The sequence below is a fragment of the Colossoma macropomum genome, unplaced genomic scaffold (genome assembly GCF_904425465.1).
Source record: "Colossoma macropomum unplaced genomic scaffold, Colossoma_macropomum, whole genome shotgun sequence".
In the NCBI taxonomy this organism is placed as follows: Eukaryota; Metazoa; Chordata; class Actinopteri; order Characiformes; family Serrasalmidae; genus Colossoma; species Colossoma macropomum.
In genome coordinates, this window is record NW_023494790.1 from 12586760 (window position 1) to 12612957 (window position 26198).

At 38.9% G+C, this 26198-nt stretch overlaps 1 protein-coding gene across 9 annotated transcripts in view; it reads right to left on the reverse strand.

Annotated features, from left to right (window-relative positions):
* Window positions 1-26198, reverse strand: part of plce1 (phospholipase C, epsilon 1) — a 110791-nt gene that overhangs the window by 48483 nt on the left and 36110 nt on the right. For 8 of the 9 annotated variants that reach the window (XR_005007339.1, XM_036572156.1, XM_036572154.1 and 5 more), the window contains exons 4-5: window positions 22304-22550; window positions 4828-5138 (exon numbers count right to left, since the gene is read on the reverse strand). Coding sequence is in view for 8 of the 9 variants with exons in the window: in XM_036572156.1 (XP_036428049.1) it covers window positions 4828-5138; window positions 22304-22550 (558 nt within the window). In the remaining variant the exon portion in view is untranslated. Of the gene's footprint in view, window positions 1-4827; window positions 5139-14233; window positions 14433-22303; window positions 22551-26198 lie in introns of those variants that run through there. The other variant, XM_036572160.1, reaches the window with a different exon arrangement.

A 26198-nucleotide genomic window follows, 5' to 3' on the forward strand; every position in this document is an offset into this window, starting at 1 on the left:
AAGCTCATTTTGGATGGACTGAGGCGAAATGGCTGTCCTGTGGTCTGCAAAACCAAAATTAGAATTTTTTTGGAAATCATGGACACTGCGTCCCCCAGGCTAAAGACCACTCAGCTTGTTATCAGTGCACAGTTCAAGGTGCATTAGTGCACATGGCATGGATGCACATATGTCAAGGCACCATTAATGCTGAACAATATATACAGATTTTGGCAACATATGCTGTTATCCAGATGACGTCTTTTTCAGGGAAGTCCTTGAATGTCAAACCACAGTCTGCATGTGTTACAATAGCATGGCTCGGTAGTAAAAGAGTAAGAGTGCTAAGGACCTGGCGCATTATTAAAGGAAAAATATGACAAATGAGCCCCCGAACTGTTGAGCAGCTAAAATCCTATATCAGACAAGAACAGGAAAACATTTCACTTTCAAAACTACAGCAGTGTCTCCTCTTTTACAGAGTGTTGTTAAAAGAAGCGGTGAAGAAACACAGCGGTAAACATGCCCCTGTCCCAACTTTTTTGGAACGTGTTGCTGGCATGAAATTCAAAATGGGCATATATTTTTCAAAAAACAATAAAATTGATAAGTTTCAACATTTGATATGTTGTCTTTGTAGTATTTTTTTTCTTAAAAAATATGGTTTATATGATTTGCATATTATTGCATTCTTTTTTTATTTACATTCTACACAGCTTCCCAACTTTTTGGGAAATGGGGTTGTAGTATTTTTGTCACAAAACCAAGTAATTTGCCCAAATGTAATATTTCCTTAAAGATTTTACATGTTTTTTGGTTCTGAAAACAAATGTTTGTGTGCTTTTTAAAAAAAAAAACAAACAAAAAAAAACATCAACGTCAGTTATGTAAACAGTTCCGCTGGGGCTTGTGTGTAGAGGGGAAGTTTAGTGTAGTGGGACACGGGCTGCCTGGGCTCATATCACCTCTGCAGCATTCCTCTAATCATTCCACCGCTCTTGAGTTACACCAGAGAACAGTCGGCTTCCCTGACACACTGCAGGGTTACATAAGAGAACGCCACAAAGACGGTCAACGTTATTTAGGACTTCAAAGGGCACAGCGCCAACCCCCAGACACCAGAGAGGCTTGTAGACTACAGCACCATAGCTAACCACAGGACAGACCACTGACCACCAGCTGACGCTGTAAATACAGGACAGTGTTGGCAGTGGTTTTCAGAGAGATGTTAAGTGGATTACGACTGTGTAAAAATAACACAGTCTGCGCATGAATGAGTGTGGAGGATGCAGAAGTGGAAGGACAGAACATGCTTAGCAAAGAATGAGAAATTTCACCTAGGGTTAACAGATGGGGGACAAGGCCATATTCCCACTACATATCCCTCCAGTTTAAGCAGTGGTGCCACTGTTACATAGAACAGCTCGTAATCCGGTACAGAGAAAAGTTCATATGCAAAGTGTAAGTGCAAGAGTCCACGGACAATGCAGTAATTCACAGATGTCTACTGAACGGCAATCAGGGAAGGTCGCTTTCCAGATTATAGTGTATTATGTAACCAAGGTTGACTGACAGGAACAGTTTGCTTGAGACACACTACTACATAGTGTCTGTAAAAACTATCCAATACAGACAACCTGTCTGCACAGTCTAATACAAAATGAGAAGCCGGCTGCTTTGAAGTAGGACTGTGTTATGACACTTAAGTTGTGTAACTCAATGTGAGCACTGCCAAAAACGGGCAACTATGCATAGCAGCCTTCTTATAATCAAATCCAGCTGATGTAAAGGAACAAAACATGAAATATGACAGCATTTCCACATTCAGCACATTAAATTCTAAAGCAGGAACAATTTTTTGCTAGAAATGAATGTTCCCATATTTATATCTACTGGACTAACATGGTGCATGTATAAGAATAGAAACAGCATCCTTCTGGAAACAGACCAGTGATTGAGATATCCAAATACTTCTTTCCATTTCCTTAGTTACTGTCTGTTTAACGTCAAATCAGTTTTTCTTAATCCAAACATGCCTGAAACTAGTCTAGCAAGCAAGCAACTACATGCAGCCTATACAGACTAAACAAGTACTTGGGGTATTCACTTTGTATTTGATGCCACCAGGTTTATGCATTGTAGGAGTAGTGCTTTAAAGATTTAGACCAAATGCTTTTGAATATTTGTCAAAATCAAGATTTTGGCAAGCCTTTTCACACATTTTAGTCAGCTTCCAAAAATGTTTCCCAAAAACAGTCTTTTAACAGACATTTTGAATTAATTTTGCTGTGTGGACATGAACCTCAACATACTGCACACTTATGACAAGCTCTCATCTGATGGCCTCTAATTTAAACATACAGAAAATGAGAAAAAGGCTTAAAAACTGTGCTAAAACCACACGGTTGGTACATGTTCATGATTATATGATAAAATCATATATACATCATATATACATCATAAACTTACTGGAATAACCCACGCTTTATTTTTGGTTTGTGCGGGTTATGTGAGGTCATGGATAGAGATCCACAGGCAAAAAGCATCAAGAGTCCAGAGAAAAAAGTTCCACTAGACTCACAAAGAAATTCAATGCCACTGTAGTTTGGTCTCATTATTTAGAACGGAACAGAGCGAATGACCAGAACTTACTCTTACTATTCACAATGTAGAACGGCGAGTTGATTTCACAGTGTACACAGTATAGACAAGAGTGTGACCTGCTATTGTCAAATAATGTTATATATGATGTGTATGACAACAGCAAATAAGTGTAATTCCAAAAAAGGTGTGCTGGGTCTTAAAGCTTATATGACATGGTTAGCCCTACAGTTACAACCTTTGGTGTCAGCGAAATGTCAAAGAGGTCTACCAGTGCGTTGCCAGGCGCATCAGACCGTGTGTAATGATGGATCTGACTAAACAGTGCCCTCCCTGGAGAGGGGGCCCTCCAAAAGCCTTGGAAAAAAATTGATAAAGAGTAGGCACCTCTTCCTTTTCTGATGAAACTGAAGAAATTAAACAAGGTGAGCTCACAAAGGTAGGTAGCTAATAGGTGTTCCAACCATTAAACCATTTGCTCAGCCATTTTAGTGAAAATAGCAGTAAATATATTTAAAAACTGTTTTTTTTTTAGTTTTTCTCATTTGGATTTCTCTCTAATTACATTGATTGTTGTGAACATAGACCAAGTTTAGGCCTAATCCCTATTTAAGTACAGCACAATTGATGATTCAAAGCACATTTTCCTTGTTGTCGGCTGTTTAACTCTTAAATGTGTACTAATCATAATGTACACATCATAAATACATTAAATATTTTTCCTTTCCTTTATTTCTTTGGGGGCAGCTGGGCACATTACTGTGCCTTGGGCCCAAATTTTGGTGCTACACCCCTGTGGACAACTCTTGCATGTGTATTTATCCTGTCTGTTGCTGGGACAACACTGTGTGTTGTACTGGACCACTGGTCTTCAGCAGCGTTAGAGTAACAGAAACAGTGCTGTAATATAAACAGGAAAGTTCGCCAGTTTTTAAACTCTGTTTTTCACGTCTACAGCCACAAATGTATTAATGGAAACTGTTTATCAAAACATCAAAATAATACAACATGATAACTAATAATTAGAATAAGCACATATGTATAAATATAAATTGAGGACTTCTACCTTTACTTAATTATTATTTTACCAAGGCCATCTCTAATTGTAGAATTTCTTTGCAAAATGCTGTATATCCATTTGTAACAATTTTGGATGATAGCACGTTTTGAAAAGAGTAACAGCGGACATTTAATGGAAAAACTTTTTTATTTCTCTAATAAAGGTGGTATTAATCATAATATAATGATATTAAAAATAATAATTACATGGGGGCTACACAAATCATGTTAGGCTTAGAGTTGTGATTAGTAACAAGGTTTGATTTAAGTTTTGGACTGAGGTTAAGGCTTTGATTGAAGTTATGATCTAGAAAAGTTTTATGCTGTTTTTTGTTCATCTTACTGATTACACTACCATAAAGGTATTTTCCCTCCAAAATTGCTAACATGACTGAAAAATAAGCAAAAATTATTAACCTGACACTCAATAATCATAATTGGATTTCTGCAGTTATCAGATTATTCAAATGGTCACTGTAAACACCATACTCCAATCTAGAAACCTGATAAAGAGATCTGGATTTAAGCTCAATAATCAGATTTCTCAGCACATGTACACTCTTACTCTGATTTCTTTCAGATTTCTCAGTCTAAGTGTGCATGTGCAAAACGGAAATAAGCGAGCAGCGTTGCTGCGAGATGGCCTCAAAACACAACTACACGTGTGATGAAATGAGGGATTTAAATATTCTTTATTTTCTAGATGGTGTATGTTCTGATTACTGTCTGATTCATGTAGACCCAGAGTTTCCCCATTATCTGATTACTCAAGTGCATGTAAACACGTTGATCGGATTACGGACAAAATCTGATTTTCTGCGGTTATTGGATTGTTAACTGCATGTAAACGCATTAAGTGACTGAAGGATGTTTCCACTGAATGAATTCTGAGCCTATATTCATAAAGCTTCTCAGAGCATTAATGCTGACCCAAGATCTATTCCTGTCAGCACGGTCATTGTAAATAAAAGATAAATCTGATAAAGATCAGCAGTCTGTTCTCTGTTCTGAGAAGCTTTATGAATTTGGGCCCTGGACTCTGTTAGTTGCATAATGGTAGGTGGCTCCACTAATTTTCATCATTTAATAGCAACAGCAGCATTTCTGAATAAACTCCTTTAACCACTACAAGACTAACTACAAATAGTGGCTACAAATCTCAGTATGAAAAGGGACAGAAGTCCTGACCTCATTGAAGCGCATGACCAGGTCCTCCACCGTGTTGTGCTGGGTGTTCTGGGTGGACATAGTGGGGGCTGACAGGGAAGCTTTAAGGTGTGGGTGGCGGTTGTGGCACTCAGGGCTGCTCAGGTCGCGGGTGAGGAAGCAGAGGTAGTCGAGTGGGAAAACGCGGCGGTACAGCTGCTGCTCCTGCTCCGTCAGGATGCTTGCAATTTCCTCTGGGAACTGGATGAGGTGGCGCAGGTCAGCCAGCTCCTTACTTATGCCTGTCACACTTGAGGACAGTGAACTGGAGCTGGCCATGGAGCTGCAAAACTCTGTGTGTAAGAAAGAGAGAGAGTGTATCTGAAGTTTGCTTCATTCCTTTTGCACTGGCGCTTTAAAACAGCACACAGACAGACAGAGAACATGTTCAAAGTCATTATTAATACTTTGAGTCTTTCTTTAATCACCATTCGGCCTTCACTTCCACTACCTGGACAATGAAAAGATGCCCTCATTAGAAAACACAACGTCAAGCCATAACACCAAGTACTGACAACTTTAAACACCACTACAAATAATCGTAATAACCATAATAAAAAAGTAACTATGCCGAGCACAGCCCTCATTTATTATGCACTCAAACAAAGGCCTTTAGACAGTGTCACTGGTGAAGCTTTCATTATCAGCATCGGTACATAATCATCACTCATTAAGGCCAGGAAATATTTACACATATTTGCTTCTTCAGTTGCTCCACTCCAAGGTTTGGAATAGAGAGCTGCTTTGTTGATATGGTGAGCCAGGGACGACGGATAAAGGGAAAAAAGTAAATAAAATAAATACCCGGCATGAGGTGCCTGGTCAGCGTCAACTGTCACAGGACAGACTACAGGTTCCTCCCACGGTACAGCACAACGGTGACCTCCGGAACAGGAGGTAAAGAAGCACAAAACGTGCTTGATTTGTGCATCCTGTCGCAGGCGTTCATAAAACAATAATAAATGACAAACACATATGTATGGTACCAGAGGGCTATCAACTAAGTAGCCAAGCTAGCGCTGCTGTTGTCAAACATTATGAGGGTATTCATATAATAAGTGGCAAAAATGCTCGCAACTCTGCTGTTTTCCTATGGAGAGAGCGCTGCCACTTCACTTCGCGGTACCACAGAACCTGCAGTAGGGAGAACTACCACTCTGTAATGTCTTCCAGGTTTCACAAACACTAGAGGGCGCTCCTGAGCGAGTTCAGAATGAAAGGGTTAAGATGGAGCATTTGAGCACAATCACAGTTTAGAAATGCTTATCCTTTCCTGAACATATTTTACCACCACTGTTACCTTTTTAAGAGCTTTTGAACTTATTATCGCTGCTGTCGGAAGAAAACCTCGCACCTTCATTTTTACATTTTTTTTGACATTATTTGAAAATATCTGTTATTCTTTACATTCTATGTAAATTTCATGATGAATGGACTAGAACAAATGACCCAAAAAGACTTGTAAAAAAGTCTGGTTCATTGACTTACATTAAAAGTAAAGTAGGTTTTTTTCCTTCTGCTGTAAAGTTATAGGTTACAGTAAATATAGGTAAGTTTGCTTTTTTTTAGTGAAATACATTCTTCTGCTTTCTAAAATTAAAGGAAAGTTCTTGGCAAGCGATTACTATTTTAACCAAATCGAACTTTGACCCGATTTACCGCTGACCCCTCCAAAGCCTGGCCAGTGAGACAAAGAGCTGCATTCCATTCCACAGGGTCCCTAAGCTGTACAGTAATGTTCACTACACACTTGAGCGCTGGATGTCAGTTAAGGGAACTGCAGTTGATAAATACCTTCATTCGAAATGTCCTACATCACAATCAAACAGGCATCTTCAAGAGACCTGCATTGACTGCTAAATTTCCTGCAGCTTCCTGTAAAGTGATAAACCGTTGTTTGATACTCCCTGTGCAGTTTAAAGTTCCCTTCCAACGGAACTTTTCACTCCCTGTGGTTTGGAATCACCCTTAAATTGTCTGAATACCCTGGGCAGTACACTCTGCGTGAACTACGAGGGTGACTGGAATGCACCTAAACCGTTTCATACGACGTGGTAGAAGCAACCCAGGCTGTTATGAACATGGAGGAGAAACTGATTCTCACCATTTCTCAGTACTTCCAGCTGTATAACATAACTTCAAAGGTGTACCATGACTCAGGAAGGATGGGATTTGTCAGCAGTCAGACAGGGCACTCAGACAGCAATTCAGTGTTTAGAGGACACTTGGCCAGCAAAGTTAGCTAGTTAGTTGTAGCCCCACTAGACACTGTAACAGTATTTTTATTTTATTTTATTAAAACTGTTGACTTTTGATTGTAGAAACAAAGTTTCATGGACCCACTTTCTTTTTCGCAGGGTCTTCAGTTTGTTGCGTCTTCTCCACATAACCACAGCCAGAGCTTTGCTCTGTGGATGGTTTCAGAGAGGATCAATAGGTTACCTTAAATCTTTGATGGTTTTCACATTCGCTGCTAATCTACAGTGAGCGTGTTTTGATGACGTTTCACCACACTGCTCAAGCCCAGCGCTGAGCAAAGTGGCAGTGTGCGCCCAGCCTCGTGGTGAAGCCCCCTGTCAGTGAGGAGCCAATTGATGTCGTTCAACAAAACGCTGTTCACCACCTTATTCATTTGGAAGCAGGGCTGCTTTATTGGTATAGGTACGGGGAGCCTGAAGCTGCACCTGCTTGGCCTGGCACCAAGCAGGGCCAGGGACAAATGATTTGGTATGAATAGTTTGCTAAAAGTTTACTAGCATTGATTAAATGTCGGCTAACTCAGACTCAGAATTTGTTAAAGATACTAAGTAACTAACGTAAGTGGAGAAAAGTAGCCTGCTTCACTATGGACTAAGCTAACGGACTACACCGACCTCGCACCGCTAGCGAGTACCCTTTCTTTTAAGTGGAGGGAATACATACGCTCTCTGAATGTTTACTTTTTCCCAAAAGCAAGAAAAGAAAAAGAAAGATTTATACATAATGTATATTACATATTCTATTAATGATAATATGTTAATAATTTAATAAAATAATAGAAAAAAAATGACCTAATGTTCTAGTAATTGTTCAGGGCCGCTGTCAGCCACAGGCCCTTAAAATCTTCCTAACTCGCCCCCAACCCCCTGGAAAACTCTGCCACAGTGGCAACGGTCAGTAGACTGAGTCAAGCGCTCAGTTTTCCCAACCTACGCCGTCGTTTGCAGTGGTGGAATAAACCGGATACAATTTTTTTTTTAACTATGGATGTCAAAAGTCTCATTGTTGAAGTCCTGACAAACTCAATGTGGCACAACAGAAATAAAAGAGTACACAGCGTCTTCCTGCCCTTTTCCAAATTAAAGGTACAATCTAGTCAAACTGATAAAGCTCTTCACTGATAATCATCTGTTTTCACTGGCCATCATGCCAACGTTTGAATAGCTTCTTGACAGTCAGCCACACAACGCTATGAGGCGCAGAATGACATTTTTTTTCAATGCAAAGGTGTGAACACAGCATTACTGACCCGGAAGCGCACAGTTGGTAAAAGTGACATGGTGCGTTTGGACGTACGGTAGCTTATTCCTGGCAAGCAGAACAAAAGATAAAGCCATGCCATTATTACAAGATGCTATGTCGTAATTAAGCTAGAGCTTGAAATAAATGCCATAAAATGTGGATACACACCACAGCTAGCATGGTGATCACATCACATGTGGGACTAGCAGAAATTAGCATTACCTAGTGGAAGTAATCAAGACAAAAAGGGTACCAACAAAGTAAACCATGAGGTTTCTGTATTAAGGTCTGTTTGCAGATTTTCATTTTATGACAAACGTTATCTTGTTTTCAGAGTAAACACAAAGTTAAAAAAATTAGGCACCAAGAGAAAGTTTTATTTAAAAAGCTACATAAAGCTGTATATTCAAAAAGCACTAATATTAGAAAAAAATACACATAATATTAATGCAATATGTTGTGATTGTATTTAAGTCAATAAGTGCGTTTACATGCACTCGATAATCCGATCATGATCATCAACAGATTATCGAGTGCATGTATCATCATCGGATTTCTGCAGTTTCTGCAAATGGTCATGTAAACACTATGTTCCAATCTAGAAATCAATAAAGAAATCTGATAAAAAGAGCTAGATTTTAGCTCAGTAATCAGATTTCTCTGTGCATATATACTCTGATTTCTTTTGTACCTCTCAGTCTGCGCATGTGCGGAACAGATGGCAGTAATAGAAAATAAGCAAGCAGTGCTGCCACGAGACGCAGCAAAACACTTTTGGAGCGACGCTGAAACCAACTACATCCTCGACGAAATTAAGGATTTAAATATTTCTCATCTTCTAGATGATGTATGTTCATTTTTTCAGGTAAAGTGGTGCGATGTTTCTTTAAAAAAAGCTGCGACATGAAGTTTTAGTTTACGTTACTTTACATCACGTCTTCTTCTGTGACTTTATTGGCTCGTAGCAAAGCAGAAACTTTGTCATTGTCGAACTTGTGCAGACCCGGAGTTTCCCATTATCTGATTACCCAGTAAGTGCATGTAAACGTATTGATTATCAGATTATTAAGTGTATGTAAACACACTCAGTGTGTTGTCAAGGAGAAATCCACAACCAAATCTTTGTTCTATTAATTAGCTCACAAGATATCAAACACTTTTTTGAAATGAAGAATTTGTTATTTTATATTTTTTGTAATACAGCAGCTAGCATTTTTTATTAATAATTAAGAAATGTCTCAACAATTTCTAGCCATTTTTCATTCATTTGACTTTTGGAAGAAGGGACTATCACTCTTTCATCACTCTGAGTATGGAATCATAGAGCACAAACAGATGTCATATGCAGATGATGAGGAAATGGGCTACAGCCAGCATTTAACTGTACACATGCAGACAGAAGGAGTGTTGCAGGTTTCTGACTGGACAGCAACAGTTGGCATGGACTCTCAACTTCTGATTGACACTGTTTTCGATAGAGGCTGCACAAGTTGCTACACAACAGGGATGCACAGCTGCCATCTTTAGAGCAAATTAGCAGAGCACTGTTTGATGATAATTAGCAAATGAAATGAATCAGCAATCTGCAATTGGCCTCCACGGAATGTCAAATGTGCTAAAAAGTAAAACACGGTCAAAAAGGGTTTAATTGGTGAAGCGTTACTGAAACGTGCTTTCTCTTGGTGTCGCTAGGGTTTCGTTAGCTATCACATGCAGCTGCCCTGTGCTCCACTCCACTCCATCCTCACATGGCACTTTTTGATGTGAGCCAAATGGGCTGCAAATGAATGCGCTTCATTAAGTTGCATAAAGCAGCGAGCGCCACGGCTACCCGATCTTTATGTATGTGCTGTACTTGATCTTTATGCATGTAGTCTGGCCTCAGAGTGGCTGGGGGGGCGGGGGTTTCTGGGTTTGTGGATGGTTAATTTTAGTGGAGATCCTGCTTTTGCAAAAGAAAATGTAGCTGCCTGGGTGGACTTCCTGCACAGCATCACACACATGAACTCACACACACACACACACAATTCAATGCCACTACACTAAATTCTTTGGAGTAATGCTAAAGAAGAACCACTTCTTGTTCCCTTAAAGTACCTCTCACTGGACGGTTCTTTGAAGAATTATTTTTGTAAATGTTCAAGTGTAAAGTACGGCGAGAAATTCAAACCAAATTCAAATGCAATGACTACAATGGAAAAACATGAAATGCAATGAACCATTGATTCATTAATGTAATCAAGACCAAGATCAAGGTTCATTACGTTGATTCATTTTTTAAAACGCAAATTCTCATGTACTGTTTTTCAGTAAAGAGGTCAAACAATATGAAAACTATGTGATAGAGGGTTTGTTTCTCATTCTCAGGTATTCTGCATGTAACTACAGAAGAGTATTGTCATGTATTCACTGCATTTCACATTTTTCATTGTAGAGACTGCATTTCAATTTGGCATGAATTGCTCTCTATAGTAAAGAACTGTGAAGTTTAAAGTCAATCTAAAGTGAAAACGGACCTTTTTACCTTGTTAGTTCTCAACACTGGAGATATGAAGCACGCTTCATCATATGTCAATTAAAAGGCAAAATTCTTGTTTTCCCAGAATCCTTCTACAAAAGATAACGGCTTTGCCCTCCCTCTGAAACATATCACTTTAGACTACATCACCACTCATCGGCAGGCAGGAAAAAATTAATATTAATCAACAATATCATGTGTCGTCTCCCTCTCCCGCCACCACTACCTATCAATCAAGCAAAAATGCCCAACTAGCTCAAAGATCCTCCCTAATACAGTTATCCTGTTGCAGCGCTGCCTACCGTCTACTCCCTAAGCACATCACCAACAGTGCACCTGAAACAATGTGGAGGGTAATCTGAACCAATCAAACACATTCTTTGTACACAAATGGTTTGATTTGAATACAAAGAAGCAGTTTGAACTTAACATGAGAAAAAACAAATGAAAATGCTCGGATTGTGTCCAGGATGGGAGTTACTGTTTATTTGGACAGACAGCCTAAATCCAGACTGATGCAAGAGAAATTATGGACGGAGTGGGGGACCCTATGTAATGCCATGAACCATAACACCGCTAGTGTTCAGCTGAAGGTCTTCCTCTATCTTGGAAAAAAAAAGCCAGCGTTAATCAGAAATCATCAGAAACAACTGTGTTTTACAGAAACACAATTTAGCTAATTCTTTCACTCCTTCAGGTGAGTCACCACACATCAAGTCATCAACACTAAAATATAAATGGTTTTCATGCATATCATGGCAATATGCTTTGGCATAGGAGGCTTGACAGTTTAGGTTTATAAGTTTGCTGCAGTTGTTTTTCCCTTAACTTTGCTATGAAACATATTGCAGCTGTCTGATTTTTACTCGGTTATGTTGGCTTCACTGCAGTACAGGTTGTGCCTGCATGAGCAGACGTGAGGGAAGGATGTCTTGTTTAGGCTTATGTGAGGCCTACGTTCTTGTTGATGTGTACACAGCTATTTTACTGTACTACAGCTTTGGATTAGATTCGATGATGACTGTACTGCTGTCAGAAGAAAAAGGCGATAGCCTGGATGTCAAGACATTGTGGGACAAAGTATATGTGAGTTTGGGACGTGCATGTGGAAAATGTATAAAAGTGTATCCTCAGCTTCTTGTTTTGAGTGTCTTGAACGTTTATATTATGTAAATGTTCTTTAAACTTAAAAGAGATGCGAGAGAAAGATGCCACAAGAAAACCAACAATTTGTCCATTAAAATGTAATGGCAGTTCAAATGAAACTGTAATCAGGACATGTATGCTTTATTGTTCTGAGTAAATTTATATTAAAGAGCCCAATTTAAAATAAACAAGTAAAAGTACTTTGGTCTTTGACTTTTGTTTGACAATGATTTTTGAATAGGTTCCTTTTGGCTCACACTTACTGTTCTACTAAGTTCAGTTATTAGCAAACACCAGTGCCCAAATAAGGAATAGCACACCTGATTTAAGAATCCTTTAGGTGGCTGGGACTACAGTGTGCAGAGATCAGGCAGGAGTTGAGGATATTAGGTTAGAAATGAAAAAAATGAAAAAATACAGTACACTGCAAATAAACAAAACACATCTAAAAGAATCTGTTAAGAATCTGTTGAGAGCCCAAAAAAAAATTAGCAAATGAGATGAATTATTTAATTAATATATTATATTATATAATAATTATATATATATATATATATATATATATATATATATATATATATATACACATATATGGTTTGTAAAACCAACAAACTTGAGTTAGTTATAGGGGTATCCTGGCCTAAAACTAACATTTGACATGTTATTTGTCATGTTATGTAGTATTCTATAGCCGAATTCACAATTGTGTATCCTTTTTTGTGTTTTCTTCCACCACTGCTCTCTCACAACAACACTCAGCATGAATTCTGCACATATATCATACAATCATTTGGAATTCCCCCCACAGCAAAAAGGAAAAGCACTAATATACCACTGATGTAGACGTTCAGCTTCATAATGTTGGCTAGCTAACTGGTTCTAAAACCAGATCTTCCAAACAGCCTGCCCACATGTATCCACTCACCCAAAAGTGGTTGTAGTTTTCCAAAAGTTCCTCCCACTTTCAAGAGACATCATCAGTTTCTGAGTCTATAAACTGGACAATCTCACTCTATAAACTATTGGGTCACTGTTGTTGGAAACAAGTAGGCATGTTTAAAACAGATAAAGCCTTTTAAATTATCACTGTGGATCGTATTGAAAGAACAGTTTGAAATGTACAAAAATAAATAAAGTTATTCCTTCTCAAGATGTGCTTTCTGTCTGATTAACTTCTACAATACCATTTAAGGTTCCTCCCTTGGTGTCATTTTGAGAAAACAACCTCCTTTTATTGTAGAGCAGCAGTACTTAGGAGGCATGGGTTTATTAGTGCAAACTTATTGGGTTCATTAACTTTAATAACGCAAACTTCAAATATCATGAAACACTGTGATAAATTTGGAAAGCGTTGTGATATTGATTTATTAATATGGTCAGCACTAATGTGTACATAAACCTCTCCCATGGCTTCAGAACACAAATACAATACACGAACTATATAGTACATTTACAACTCAATCATATAACACTACTAGAAAACAAAAACAAGAAAAAAGCCTCAGCACCTGCAATCCAGGCAAGAACAACCTCGATTGCATTATGAAGGCTTCGCTTACAAATGCAAAACCAATTAATGGCAGTACATTCACTGGTTGCCATGGCATACAAGAGTCTTCTCCACATCTAGTAGCAAAACGAATGCTTGCCAGTCAAACGAGAGGCATTTTAAGGCTTGCCTCCAACACAGTGCAAGAGGATATGTTTGAAGGAGAGCGAGTGCTTTCCATTCTTATCCTTCAGTCACTGAATACTTCACATGTCCTTGTCTATTGTGTTGCAACCTCTGCTGTAGAAATGATGGCCCAACTCAATAAAACAAAGTATAGCTGGATAAGATGATCACTGTACGATATCCAGCCAAGCCTGACACTATGGGACGAAAGGTATTTTCCAGTGTTTTTCAATCTAAGCTCTATCTACTGCTTTTTAAACTCCAACAGGCCAATAGGCAGTTGCTGAATTCAGCAACCCAATTGATTCTACTGTCTGTCTGTTTAGAGTTCACAGGGTTTTTGTCTTTTCTAAGTACAGGGTACGTGTCAAAATTTCTGTCTGAAGTACAGCAGCATAATACAGATATGGCTGGTTGAGATTAGGTTGAAAAAAAGTAAACACCCAAACAGTCTTTTCAGTCATCACACAGGCACATCACAACAGCAGTGCCGACAGATTAATATGGCTGCCTTCCACTTCACTAGCACAGAAAAAACGGTCACTTACTGATCAGCTTGTAGTCCACGGTGTGTGAAAACGAGTGTTTCATGGTGGCGACTGGCAGGTGCTTGGTCCCCTGCTTGTTGCTGCACCGGCGAGTGTCACTTAACCACATTTAAACTCTAGCCCCTGCGCAGCTGCTCGACTGCTCAGTGGCTGCGAGCTGACGTGCTGCATTGCTCTCTCTCTCTCTCTCTCGCTCACACACACACACAACACACACACACAAAGAGGCACGCAGTTCGATCACTCCACCCCCCCCTCCCTGTCAGTCTCTCTTGCGCACACACTTTCACCTCTCTGGGCTTCAGCTCACTCCCTGATGAAGGCACCGATGAGGGCGAGGAAGCCAAAAATCGGAACACGCGCCCTATGCTGCTCAACTCTCATGCCATAGCTAATGAACCAACTGGGGTCCATGAATAGAGATAGGAACCTGACGGTCAAACAACAGGTGGACCCTGATCTTTTTTTTGTAAAGACTTTTATGTGTGGACATTACAAGCTGGTAACAGGAACCCATGTTAATACTAAGGAACTGAACTCAATGACATTTATTGTCAAATATTAAAACCAGGCAAACATTTTGTCACCAATAAAATACCAATTTTAAGAATTAGCTTAATGTCATGATGAAAAAAAAATGTAATCCTTTAATGGAAGCAAATTTATTCTGAGAAAAAAAAACACAAAACTAGAAATAATTATTTTTAACAAGATCATTGGGCCACAATAACTGGCACCCCTATGTTTAATACTTTGTACAACCTCACTTTGTTCAATAAAACAGCACTCAGTCATCTCCTGTAACATCATACAAGATTGGAGAATACAGGGAATTTGAGACCATTCCTACAGAGTCTCTTCAGATGATTTTAGGTCCTAGGTCCCCTCTTGTGTACTCCCCCCTAAGCTCACCCCACAGGCTTTCTATTGGGTTCAGATCAGAGGACTGAGACAGCCACGGCAGAAGTTTGAATTTGTGTTCAGTAAACCATTTTATGATCTTTGTCCTGCTGGAAGATCCAGTGATGACCCATTTTTAGTTTCTTCGCAGAGGTAGATAGATTTTGATTTATAATGACCTGGTATTTCATCGGGTCCATGATGCTATGTAACCTAACAAGGTTCTCAGGGCCTTTGGAGGAGAAACAGCCCCACGTCATCACAGACCCTCCACCATACTTAACAGTGGGCATCAGCTTCTTTTCAATGTAGTCATCCCTTTTTTTTTATAACACCAAACCCACCTTGAGTGTTTGTTTCCAATTTTTGATTCATCTGACCATTGAACATAGTTCCAGTCACAGTCCCAGTAGCCTTAGCAAACTCCATCTTTTGGCATGGAAGTGGTGTCTGATTGTAGTTTTGTGAGACTTAATGACCCCAAGATGCCATTTTTTTTCTCTCCAACAGTGAACACTGGAGATTTGCCTCTCTTACAATCCTCCTCACTGTGCATGGGGGGCAAAATAAACTTGGGTCCTCGTCCAGACATGTTATTCACGGTTCCAGTTGATTGGAACTTTTCAATTATTGACCTAAACTGTAGATGCGGGCAGCTATTTTTTTTTTACATTTTTTTTTACAGCCACCCACTGACTTATGAGGGTCAACACTTTTCCCTTATTTGAAGTGTGTATTCTCTTGTTTTTCCTATGTTGAAGAAGGGAATTTTTGTGTCACCTCATATATATATCCCCAGTAAAAAAGGAAGTCATGGATTACTGCTTAAAAGTTCCTATACTTTCTGATCAACTTAAAAAAGTAAAATATAGAATGGAAAAATTTTTATCTAATAAGTTTACTTCTATTTACTTCTATTAAAGCTTCTATTAAAAATTCAGTGTGAGATTCACTCTTCCAAGCTGAGTGGTCTTCAGCCCAGAGGACACAGTGTCCATGATTTCCAAAAACAATTTCAAATGTTGATTCGTCAGACCACAGAACACTTTTTCACTTCCCCTCAGTCCATTTTAAATGAGCTCGGGCCCAGAGAAGGTGGCGGAATTTCTGGATCCTGTTTATATGTGGTTTCATCTTTGCGTTTTAGAGTTTTAACTTGCATTTGCGGATGCAGAGACAAGCTGTTTTCACAGACAGTGGTTTTCAGAAGTGTTCCTGAGCCCATGCAGTGATTTCCACTGCAGCATCATATCTGTTTTTAATGCAGTGCCACCTGAGGGCCCAAAGATCATGACCAGCAAATACTGGTTTTTGGCCTTGTCCCTTGCATACAGAGATTTCTGCAGATTTTCTGGATATTCTGATGTTATTATGTAACATAGATGATGAAAAGCAAAAGTGCTTTGCTGTTTTATGTTGTAAAATGCTATTCTTGAATTGTTGCACTATTTGATAATGCAGTCTTTCAGAGTAGCGAACCCTCCTCATATTTATGTTACTGACCTGTTGCCAATCAACCACCAGTTTCAGTAAACAATAAAATTTCTCAGTTTCAACATTTGATTTGTTCTTTGTACTATTTTCAATGGAATGTATGGATTAAATGATCTGCACATCACTGCATTTTGTTTTTATTTACATTTTGCACAGCATCCCAACTTTTTTGGAAATGGGGTGGAGACAACCTTATTATCCATCCTAGACTAGGGTGGCGCAAACTATAGACACGCATCTACCAGTAGCCTTAAACCACTAGATTTAATCTGTCACTCTGCTCTGATATTCATTCATTCATTATTCATCACTGCAAGTTGTATGAAAAAGTTGGCTGGTCATCTCTAGCTGTGTGGAGGGAAAACTCATTGGTTTGTTTTTAATTATAGGACGGTCTCCGGCCATATGCCATCGTACATCACATCTAATCTTTCTGTAAATATTAGTTTTTCATTATCAGACTCTCTCTAGTGACAGTCACCTTGTCGGGAACTGGAATACATTACAGGAAACTCTAAAGCTCCACTCGCTGGTGTCACTTAACCAAGATCTACCCTCTAATCAGCTCCACTCCACCTGCAACTGTTTTATTTGATGTTCGTTTTTTTTACTGTTCCATTTTATTTCATTATTTTATTAAATAATTCTGTATTTTTTGTTTTTCTTAATTTTATTTCAGTTTATTTACTTTATTTGTTTTCATTACATATTTTATTGCTGGTATCTCTATTATTTGAGCTTTATTTTTTTAAGATTGTCTTTGCTTATTTAGTCATGATAATCTGTTTGTTTTAACTGATTAAATTTAATCTTTATATATTTTTTTATATAAAAATATTTATTTTTCCATTGAAAAGACGTTTTCTAATCTATATACCAAAATATTGATTCTCATTAACAGACACGAACTTCTCTAAGCTAGCAAAACATGCAAAACAAGGTCAATCGTTCTCAGCAACCCCAGTTTTATGTACCACTACAATTTAATGGTTATTTATATGAACTTATACAAGCAAATTTTGAACTTTAACATTACCTTAAAGCCACTGATCTATATATATTTTATTGTATTCTGATTAAGTGCAGACAGACAGCTGGTGAAAAACTTGCTGGTGTAAATCTTTTTGTTTTTAATAATCAGCTTTTATCATTTTACACCTTTATATATATTTTTAAAATACAAACTCCAAAACAAAATACTTTTCCTTTATACATTTCTCCAGATTCCCTGAATGTTTTGATGATAAACACTTTTTGGCAAAGTCGCGAGCCGTGACCCATCCTTGCACATAAAGGACTAGGCCTTTCCTGGATGCTCCTTTTATGGCCAAGCATAATTGCATCACATGTGTTTTTAGTCTTGAAATGCCCTTGTCTAAACTTTTTTGGAACATGTTGCAGGAATTAATTTTCTGATAAGTATATGTTTACAAAAAATAATGTAGCTGATAAGATAAAATGTTACATATCTTATCTTTGTACTGTTTTTGTTCAAATATATGTCAATGTAGATTCATAAACCACTGGTTTCTGTTTTTTATTTGTCACTGTCTCAACTTTTTCTGGAACTGTTTTTTTTTCTTTGTATGTACACGCTTATTCTTAATTTGATGCCTGTAACATGTTACAAAAAGGTTGGTACAGGTGCATGCTTACCAATGTGTTACACTACCTTTCCTTTTAGCAATGCTGAATAATTAGTTAGGAACTGGGGACACCAGTTCTTGTAGTTGTAAAAGTGTAATTTGACGACAATGTTTTTAATCGTCTGATTAAAAACAATTAAACAATTCAGTTGCTCAACAATCTGGTGTCTCCACTGTCATATATTGCCCTTCATAATACACCACGCTTTTTCAATGGGAGACTTTTTGGAGCTTTTCCAACTTTTTTGGAATGCACTCCAGACATCAAATGTGTAATTAGCACATATCTACAAAAATCAATGACGTTGTTAAGGTAAAATATTAAAATATCTCGTCTTTGTACCACTTTCAATTAAATATCTGTAACAAGCAGATACAAATCAATATTTTCTGTTTTTAACTGCATTTAACTTACTGTCCCAACTTTTTTGGAACTTGGTTGTAGTGAGCTTTTACAGTTCAGATTTAATGAAATCAGTATTTGAGAAAAAAAACCCTATATATATATATATATTATATATTATATATATATATATAATAGAATAACACACTCAATCGATTGAATTTATTTAAACATTTCTTTTAAAATAAATAGCATTATTCTTAAAAAAGGGGTTATGCCATAATACAAAAACACAGAAAAAGTCAGGCTCACTGCTGTAGAGCGTCCAAATCAATTGGCAGTGTTTTCTATGGACATTATACAAGCATGTGTGTGTATGTATGTGTTTGTGTGTGTGTGTGTGTGTGTGTGTGTGTGTGTGTGTCTATGGTACTATGCAAAAGTCTATGATTCACATTAAAAAAAGCTTTATATCTCAGCAGTCAGCATTTATTTGTTCCAAAAACACTGATATAAGAATAAACTTAAACATTAACACAATAAGTTGTGATGTCAGCATGTTCCTTTAACCATTTACAAACCTGGCCTTGTGGCAGTCCAGCATTATTTGTATTTATAATCCAATACCTGGTTTAGCTGATCAATACTTCATCAAATTAATTCAGGTGAGCTTCTGGTGGAATTTAACAAATCCATGTAATGCTGAAGGCATAGCGGAGAAGAGAGAGCCATGCTTTGTTCTTCTATGTAGCTCAAAAGAGGTCAACAAAAATTCTTGTTTGATCGATAAATAGTTTAAAATAATTTGCTTAGATGCCTTTTTTACTAAGACGTTTGCCTAGTATATGTATATGGCTAATCAGACATTATTTTGGGGTGGATCATTCCCAACACAGGGACCAACATTGTAGTAGAAAGTTGGTTATGTGGATCCTAACATTAGATCAAATGCTGTTATTTAAAAAAAAAAGTGTCAAACATGTCTTGGCTAATCAATTACATTTGGGATAAGCAGGTTGTTTGTGTTCCCTATTCTATTCTATTGGTATTAGGCTAAGCAAGACTTCAAGATGTTTTTCTGAAAAGATTGAGTGTTACACACTGTTATAGCAAAAAATAAAAGACAAAGCAAAACGGGCAGTATCAACGGCCGATGGGTGAATCTCCTAAAACAAACAAAAGCCATCTGCGCAAGATCAGAAACAAGCTGGAATGCTGCACTGCTCTCTCGGTTTCGTTCCCAAAGCACAGAATAAAAAAACATTCTGTGTGGCAAAACGGACAGAAAATAATATAATATACCAGTCACACCCACCCACTGGCAACAGTTTATTAGGGAATGTGCTTTGGTGACACGTTATTTGCAGCCCATCGTCTTGCGACAGAGCTGAAAAATGCTGCCAATCAGGAGACAGGGCTGCGTATGGGCAGGGGAGGGTAAGTGTTTCCCGCAGTTCAAGAGTGAAAGAATGCTCCTGTAATGAATATTTGGAGTCCCAGGATGCCGGGGCCACTGACTCACCCATGCAGCTCTGATCAGAGACACTGTGTCACCTGGCACCAGGCCAGGGGACAAGCTGTTAAGCCTGGCGGAGGATCGCTTTACAGCAGCATACAGCCTGCTGGAGGGGGCACCTGAAGTTTACGTCAGTGGTAGGAGAAAGAGTGACCACTGACAAACAAATTAAAGCATGATGATCAAGAGGAGAACATTTCTCCTTTACTGCCTTTCCTTTCAGCACAAATCAAAGCAGAGGGCCAAAATGTTTAGAGTGTGTTTGAATTTCTGGCAGCATGAAAGTTGAAGGTTAGAGAGGAACTTGCCTGTTCCCTCATCCCTCTTTAGGAGTAGTTGTAGTACTAGTTTTATAAATGTATGTCCTGCTGTGGGTCACTCTGGAGTTCCTGTGAGAGCTCAGGGTAGCAGATTCATCATTTTTCATTTCATCATTTGTAATCATACAGGCTGCAGCATCAACAGGAGGACACATAAGAGAGAGTCTGCGATTGGAAAATGAACAGCGAGTAACACAATTTTCACTAACCTGAACCACAGATCACATTAATATCATCATGTAAACAAAATACTAACAGCTAAGCGCTGATCACAGCAGCTACGGATGAATCAGTAAAACCACAAAACACTGTTCTACCCCAACCTACAAAAGTCAGCTATGTTATGGTATGTTATGGTATGTAATATCCACTGGCAACAAACAAACCAAATAAACAAAACAAAAAACAAAACAAAACTACACGCTGGTGCTTCACATCAATGACACTTTGGCCCAATCCCATTTCTTATCTTTACCCCTATCCCTTGTTTTCGAGTGTCACATTCACCCCTGGAACGAGTTACAAGGGGTAGAGGTTGAAATCTTCCCCTACGAGATGGGACTTCATTCACGAGATGGAACATTACTTCATTACCAGACTAGTATGGTTACTCTGTCATGCTATGTCATGCCAGACACGCCAGTCCACAGTGACAGCAGATGAGGGGCAAGGGGTGAAATGGGATCAGGCCTTTGTGTCCTTGTTTTAATTTCGCTGTGTGGACCTATAACAACCTCTTGACTGACCACTTCTGTGGTAAACATAAAGAGCAATTTAGCTTCAAGAATCTCAAGCCATTTTAGTTTGTTTTCATTATTTAGAGCTGAGCAGAACTTACTCCCTCTCACAACTCTAACACACACTGTTACATAGTGAGAAGTGGGAGGGTGTGTTGATTCACAGTTCCTAAGTATGCTTGCTGAAATAAAAGTATACAGACAATCACAGACTTGTTATTAGGTTAAGATTTGTTTGATAGATCTGTATTGACTATGTTAAACTAATGTAATCCCAATGTTTTGTTAAGGTAATTTTACCACACTGTGCTCTTTTTAAGCCCGTCATACTTGATCCGCAGCCTGCGTATTACAAGCTTTTTTTTTTTTTGTTTAAAAACCTAAAAGGAAAGCTTTTATTTCTTAAGTCAGAGCAATACCACCTCTATCTGACTAAAACTGGATGGGTTTTAACAAACTTATTCATAGCTAAATTTGGGCACTGTGCAGCTCTATTGTCTATGAACTCACAAACATCAGATTTGGACTTCGGGAAAAACACTTCGCTGGAACATCCTTACTAACATGGGCACATTTGCTTAAGAAAAGAAGTAGACAAACTGAATTGATACAACAGTCCTTTAATGGGAAAAGAACATCACTGCTCCCTAGGGACTTACATTCTACTCAAACTGAAAGCTTCCTACCCACAGCTGAATGATAAAAATACAAATATGCTGAGACAGATTGACACTATGGGCTTGTACAACAGACATTTCTGGCAATTGGTTTACTTTCCATCCATAACAAAGGTAAGTGTGTGTACAAATTTTTTAACAATAGCCACGGATTATATAATTCATAGAGTGAACTGCAAACAGTGTTGCTGTTCAAGATATATAAAATAAACATATTCCAGCAAGAGTGATGAATATGCAGTGAACATGCAGAGAGAGTGGGAAACATGGAGCGCAGTGATTACAGAACGCTTTGAGTGACGAGCGGAACTGACTAATACGGGTCAAAGTCCAAAAAAGTAAGTAAGGAGTTCTAAGTAGCACCACAGTATCTTTTCAGAACAACAACAAAATTAAAAAAAAAAGAGTTAAAGTTGTACTGCAGTATCAGGACTTACCTTTCAGCATGGGTTTGCTGGTGGAGCTGAGAGCAATGCCGGGCAGGCTGCTGCGGGCCCCGAGAGCTGCCGTGGCCTCCAGCAGCGCCCCACTCAGATGGGCTGCGACACTGGTTCTGGACGAGCAAGCCTGATACTTAGTCCGCAGCAGGCAGGCTGATGGCCATGCTATCGTCCTAGCCAAGAGCTTTCTGGAGGGGTGTAATAGATGGACCTCAAAGCTCAGAGCAGGGAAAGCACGCTGCAGCTGGACACAGGAAGAGAGGAACGAGACTGGAAGTTAATGTTAAGTAGGGTTAATTAGGCCAATATGGCTTTTTTGTCTACCATTAAAAAAGAAATTGGTTATAATACATAGAAAACTTTAACCCTCTACTGCACACAATATGAGAGCAATTAAAAATGAATAAATATTCAATTCACTTGTGCAGCGGTCCTTTTGAGGTATGCTGCCTGGGAAAAAATGATATAGAGCTGTGTTCCCTGTAGTGGTGAGACCTGATTTGTGGCTGGCCAAATCCATTCCACTGTCGCACAATGTTGCTTCTAGGCAACAAACATATTTCTGCAAATTCTCATAACAAAAAAAGTGGTACTGAAAGTTGAAAAAGAGGGTTAAAAGTACCCACTAAGAGATAGTTTGACGAAGTACATGCTTTTCATTCACTTACTCAAACTCTTCCCTTTATTGTAACCCTGTCATTGACTTTAAATATGTATAATGTTATCGTAAAGTGAGGAAAATGGGTTTGTTGCCCTGAGGCAACATTGTGCAATAGAGGTTTAAACGATGATGGCAGCAAAGAAAGAGAAACTGAAAAACAGTTAGATCACTCTATTAATCAAATCATAATTATTTTGTTAACAAACAGTTAACAAAATAATTGTGAGACGCAGCCTTACTGTTAATGCTCTGGTAGGGATGGCATTTTTAAGGATACTGTATTACGGTCACCCTATGTTGAAAGTCCTAGATCCCAGAAAAAAATGAAAATTCCGGGCCGATGCCAGAAATCAATGTGCGCTCACATAGTGACTTTACTTTAAAAGCCTTATTCATAGAGCCAAAAATCTTTACTATTGAGAATCATGATGCTTACTTGATATTAAAAAGCTACTACAATATCGTCAAAACAACGTAATCTGAAGCAAAAATCTGAGTTACTCAAATAGAGTGGAGCTTCTTTGAGTAGAAATAATGTTGCTGTGCTCCTTAAAAGTTCTGAACACTTGAAACACTTGTACAATTCAAAATCTTCTATATCGTTAACCAACATAACGGAGAGCACCAACAAAACTTTATTATACACGCAGAGCACTGTTGCTGACTCACAGTTATCTCTGTGGTTTCTCTTTTTTCTTCTTCCTAGACATGACTTCGCAGCACACACGCAGAAAAAGAAACGGTAACCTGTCAGATACGTCCACTCTAGTGCCCAGAACGGCATAATACAACCCTGGTAAGCATCTGTCCCCATCACCCCTGATTTTCTAGGAAGTACCACAGTTTGTCATGCTGCTACTTCTACAGAGCCTCCGGCACCCTTTTCAGAGTGACCTGACAAAAACAAAAGGGTCATGAGGGCCTTTAATAATACAAGGGTCACTTATGAATAGAAGAGTCAGTTATGATGAAGCACCTGTGCTTCTCTCGTAACAAAATGCGTCCTGATGGGACCAGGGCTTGGAGCTCTGTGGGAAGCATCCATTATTTCAACATTAAGCAGGCTGGGTTGCACTTCTGCCAGCTGTTTCCAGGAAAAAGTCATTCCGACTTGCCTCCTGCACCCTTGCATGTAAGCTATTGACCCACCTTCAGAGTCAACACTCTCTTCAAAAGGTGGCACAGACGCATTAAGGCACTTTCAACTGGCAAAGTGAATTTGGCACCGCCGCACCTGGACTAAGTCAATCACTACTTGGCTTTTGGAGCGGGGCCTGAGGTGAGAGGACTTCAGGGTTTGGTTCAAGGAGTGCATGACACTGTATAGACAATAGTACTGGGACACTAAATGAGTTGAGGTGTTTCAGCCACACCTGTTGCTAACAGGTGGATAAAATTAAGCACATAGTCTTGCAGCCTCCATAGACAAACACTGGCAATAGAAGGGGTCACATTGATGAGCTCAGTGACTTTAAACATGGCACTGTCATAAGATTCCAGTTTGCGAAATTTCTGTCCTGCTAGATCTGCCCCAGTCAACTGTAAGTGCTACTACTGTAAAATGGAAGCTCCTACAACAGCTTAACCATGAAGCAGTAGACCTTAGAAAACTCACAGAGTGAGGCTGGTGAGTGCTACAGCGCACAGTGCCTATCCTCTGTTGAATCACTCACTAATGAGTTCCAAACTGCCTCTGGAAGCAACATCAGCAAAAGAATGGTGTGTTAGGAGCTTCACAAATGGGTTTCCATGGCCGAGCAGCGACAAACAAGCCTAAGATCAAAATGCACAATGCCAATCATCAGGGGGAGGAGTGGTGTAAAGCACGCCGCCACTGGACTCTGGAGCAGAGGAAATGCATTCTGTGAACTAATGAATCACACTTTTCTATTTGGCTGTCTGATGTCTGGGTTTGGTGAATGCCAGGAGAACATTACCTGCCTGACTGCATTGTGCCAACTGTAAAGTTTGGTGGAGGAGGGATAATGATATGGGGTTGTTTTTCAGGGGTTGGCCTCGGCCCCTTAGTTTCAGTGAAAGGACATCTTAATGCTTCAGCAGACCAAGACATTTTGGACAAACAATCATACACTTCCGACTTTATGGGAACAGTTTGGGGAAGGCCCTTTTCTGTTCCAGCATGACTGAGCCCCAGTGCACAAAGCAAGGTCCATAAAGGCATGGCTGGGTGAGTTTGTTGTGGACAAACTTGACTGGCCTGCACAGAGTCCTGACCTTAACCCCATCAAACACCTTTGGGATGAACTAGAACGGAGATTGCTAGCAAGGCCCTCTCGTCCAACATCAGTGTCTGACCTCACAAATGTTCTTCTGGATGAATGGGTAAAAATTCCCACAGACACACTCCAAAATCTTGTGGAAAGCTTCCCAGAAGAGCGGAAGCCACTATCGCTAAAAAGGGACCAACTCCATATTAATGCCTATGGATTTTGAATAGGATGTCATGAAAGCTCCTATCGGTGTAAAGTGTACGTGTCCCAATACTTTTGTCCACATAGTGTACATCAACAGTAGCACATTACCAAATATTTCTAAGTTAAGTTTCACCTTTCATCAGAAAATGGACTTAAACTAGAGGTCTCAATCTATCAGCCCGTGGGAAATGGCTTCACACATCTTGTCACATATTTACAATATATCTTTAAATCAGGCAAGTTAATTTTTTTTTTTGTTCTGCAACTTGAACATTTACATCTTATGGGTAGACTTGCTTTACCCATCATACATTGTAGCTGGCTAGCATTATCAGCTATTTAAATTTGGCTCAGATCTACACCTACATTGTTAAAAGCAAAAACAGTGCTAAAAAAAAATGCACTACATGCAAGAGAACCCATTAAAATAAAAACATGATGCAGCATGAACGCTGCACACTAACCAGCCATGGTCATAACTTAGCTTTACCTAACTTAGCTATTATTGTAATTAAGATCAATAGTGAGTTAAACCTGCCTTTGTGGATTCATTCATGACATAGTAGCAGATGTAGAGTGTTAGAACTAAGAAATGAATGGGGTTATCAAACAAATCCACTGAGAACACAGATTTAACTGCTCTACTTGCAAAACACTTGCAAAAACTTTACTCATGTTCCACCAGGACTACCATAGTAAGATTCCCATTTAAGTCAACTGATAAATATGGTTATTTATATATATATATATATATATATGTTTCCTCTGTATGATCCCCTCTGATTAATCTTCCTTG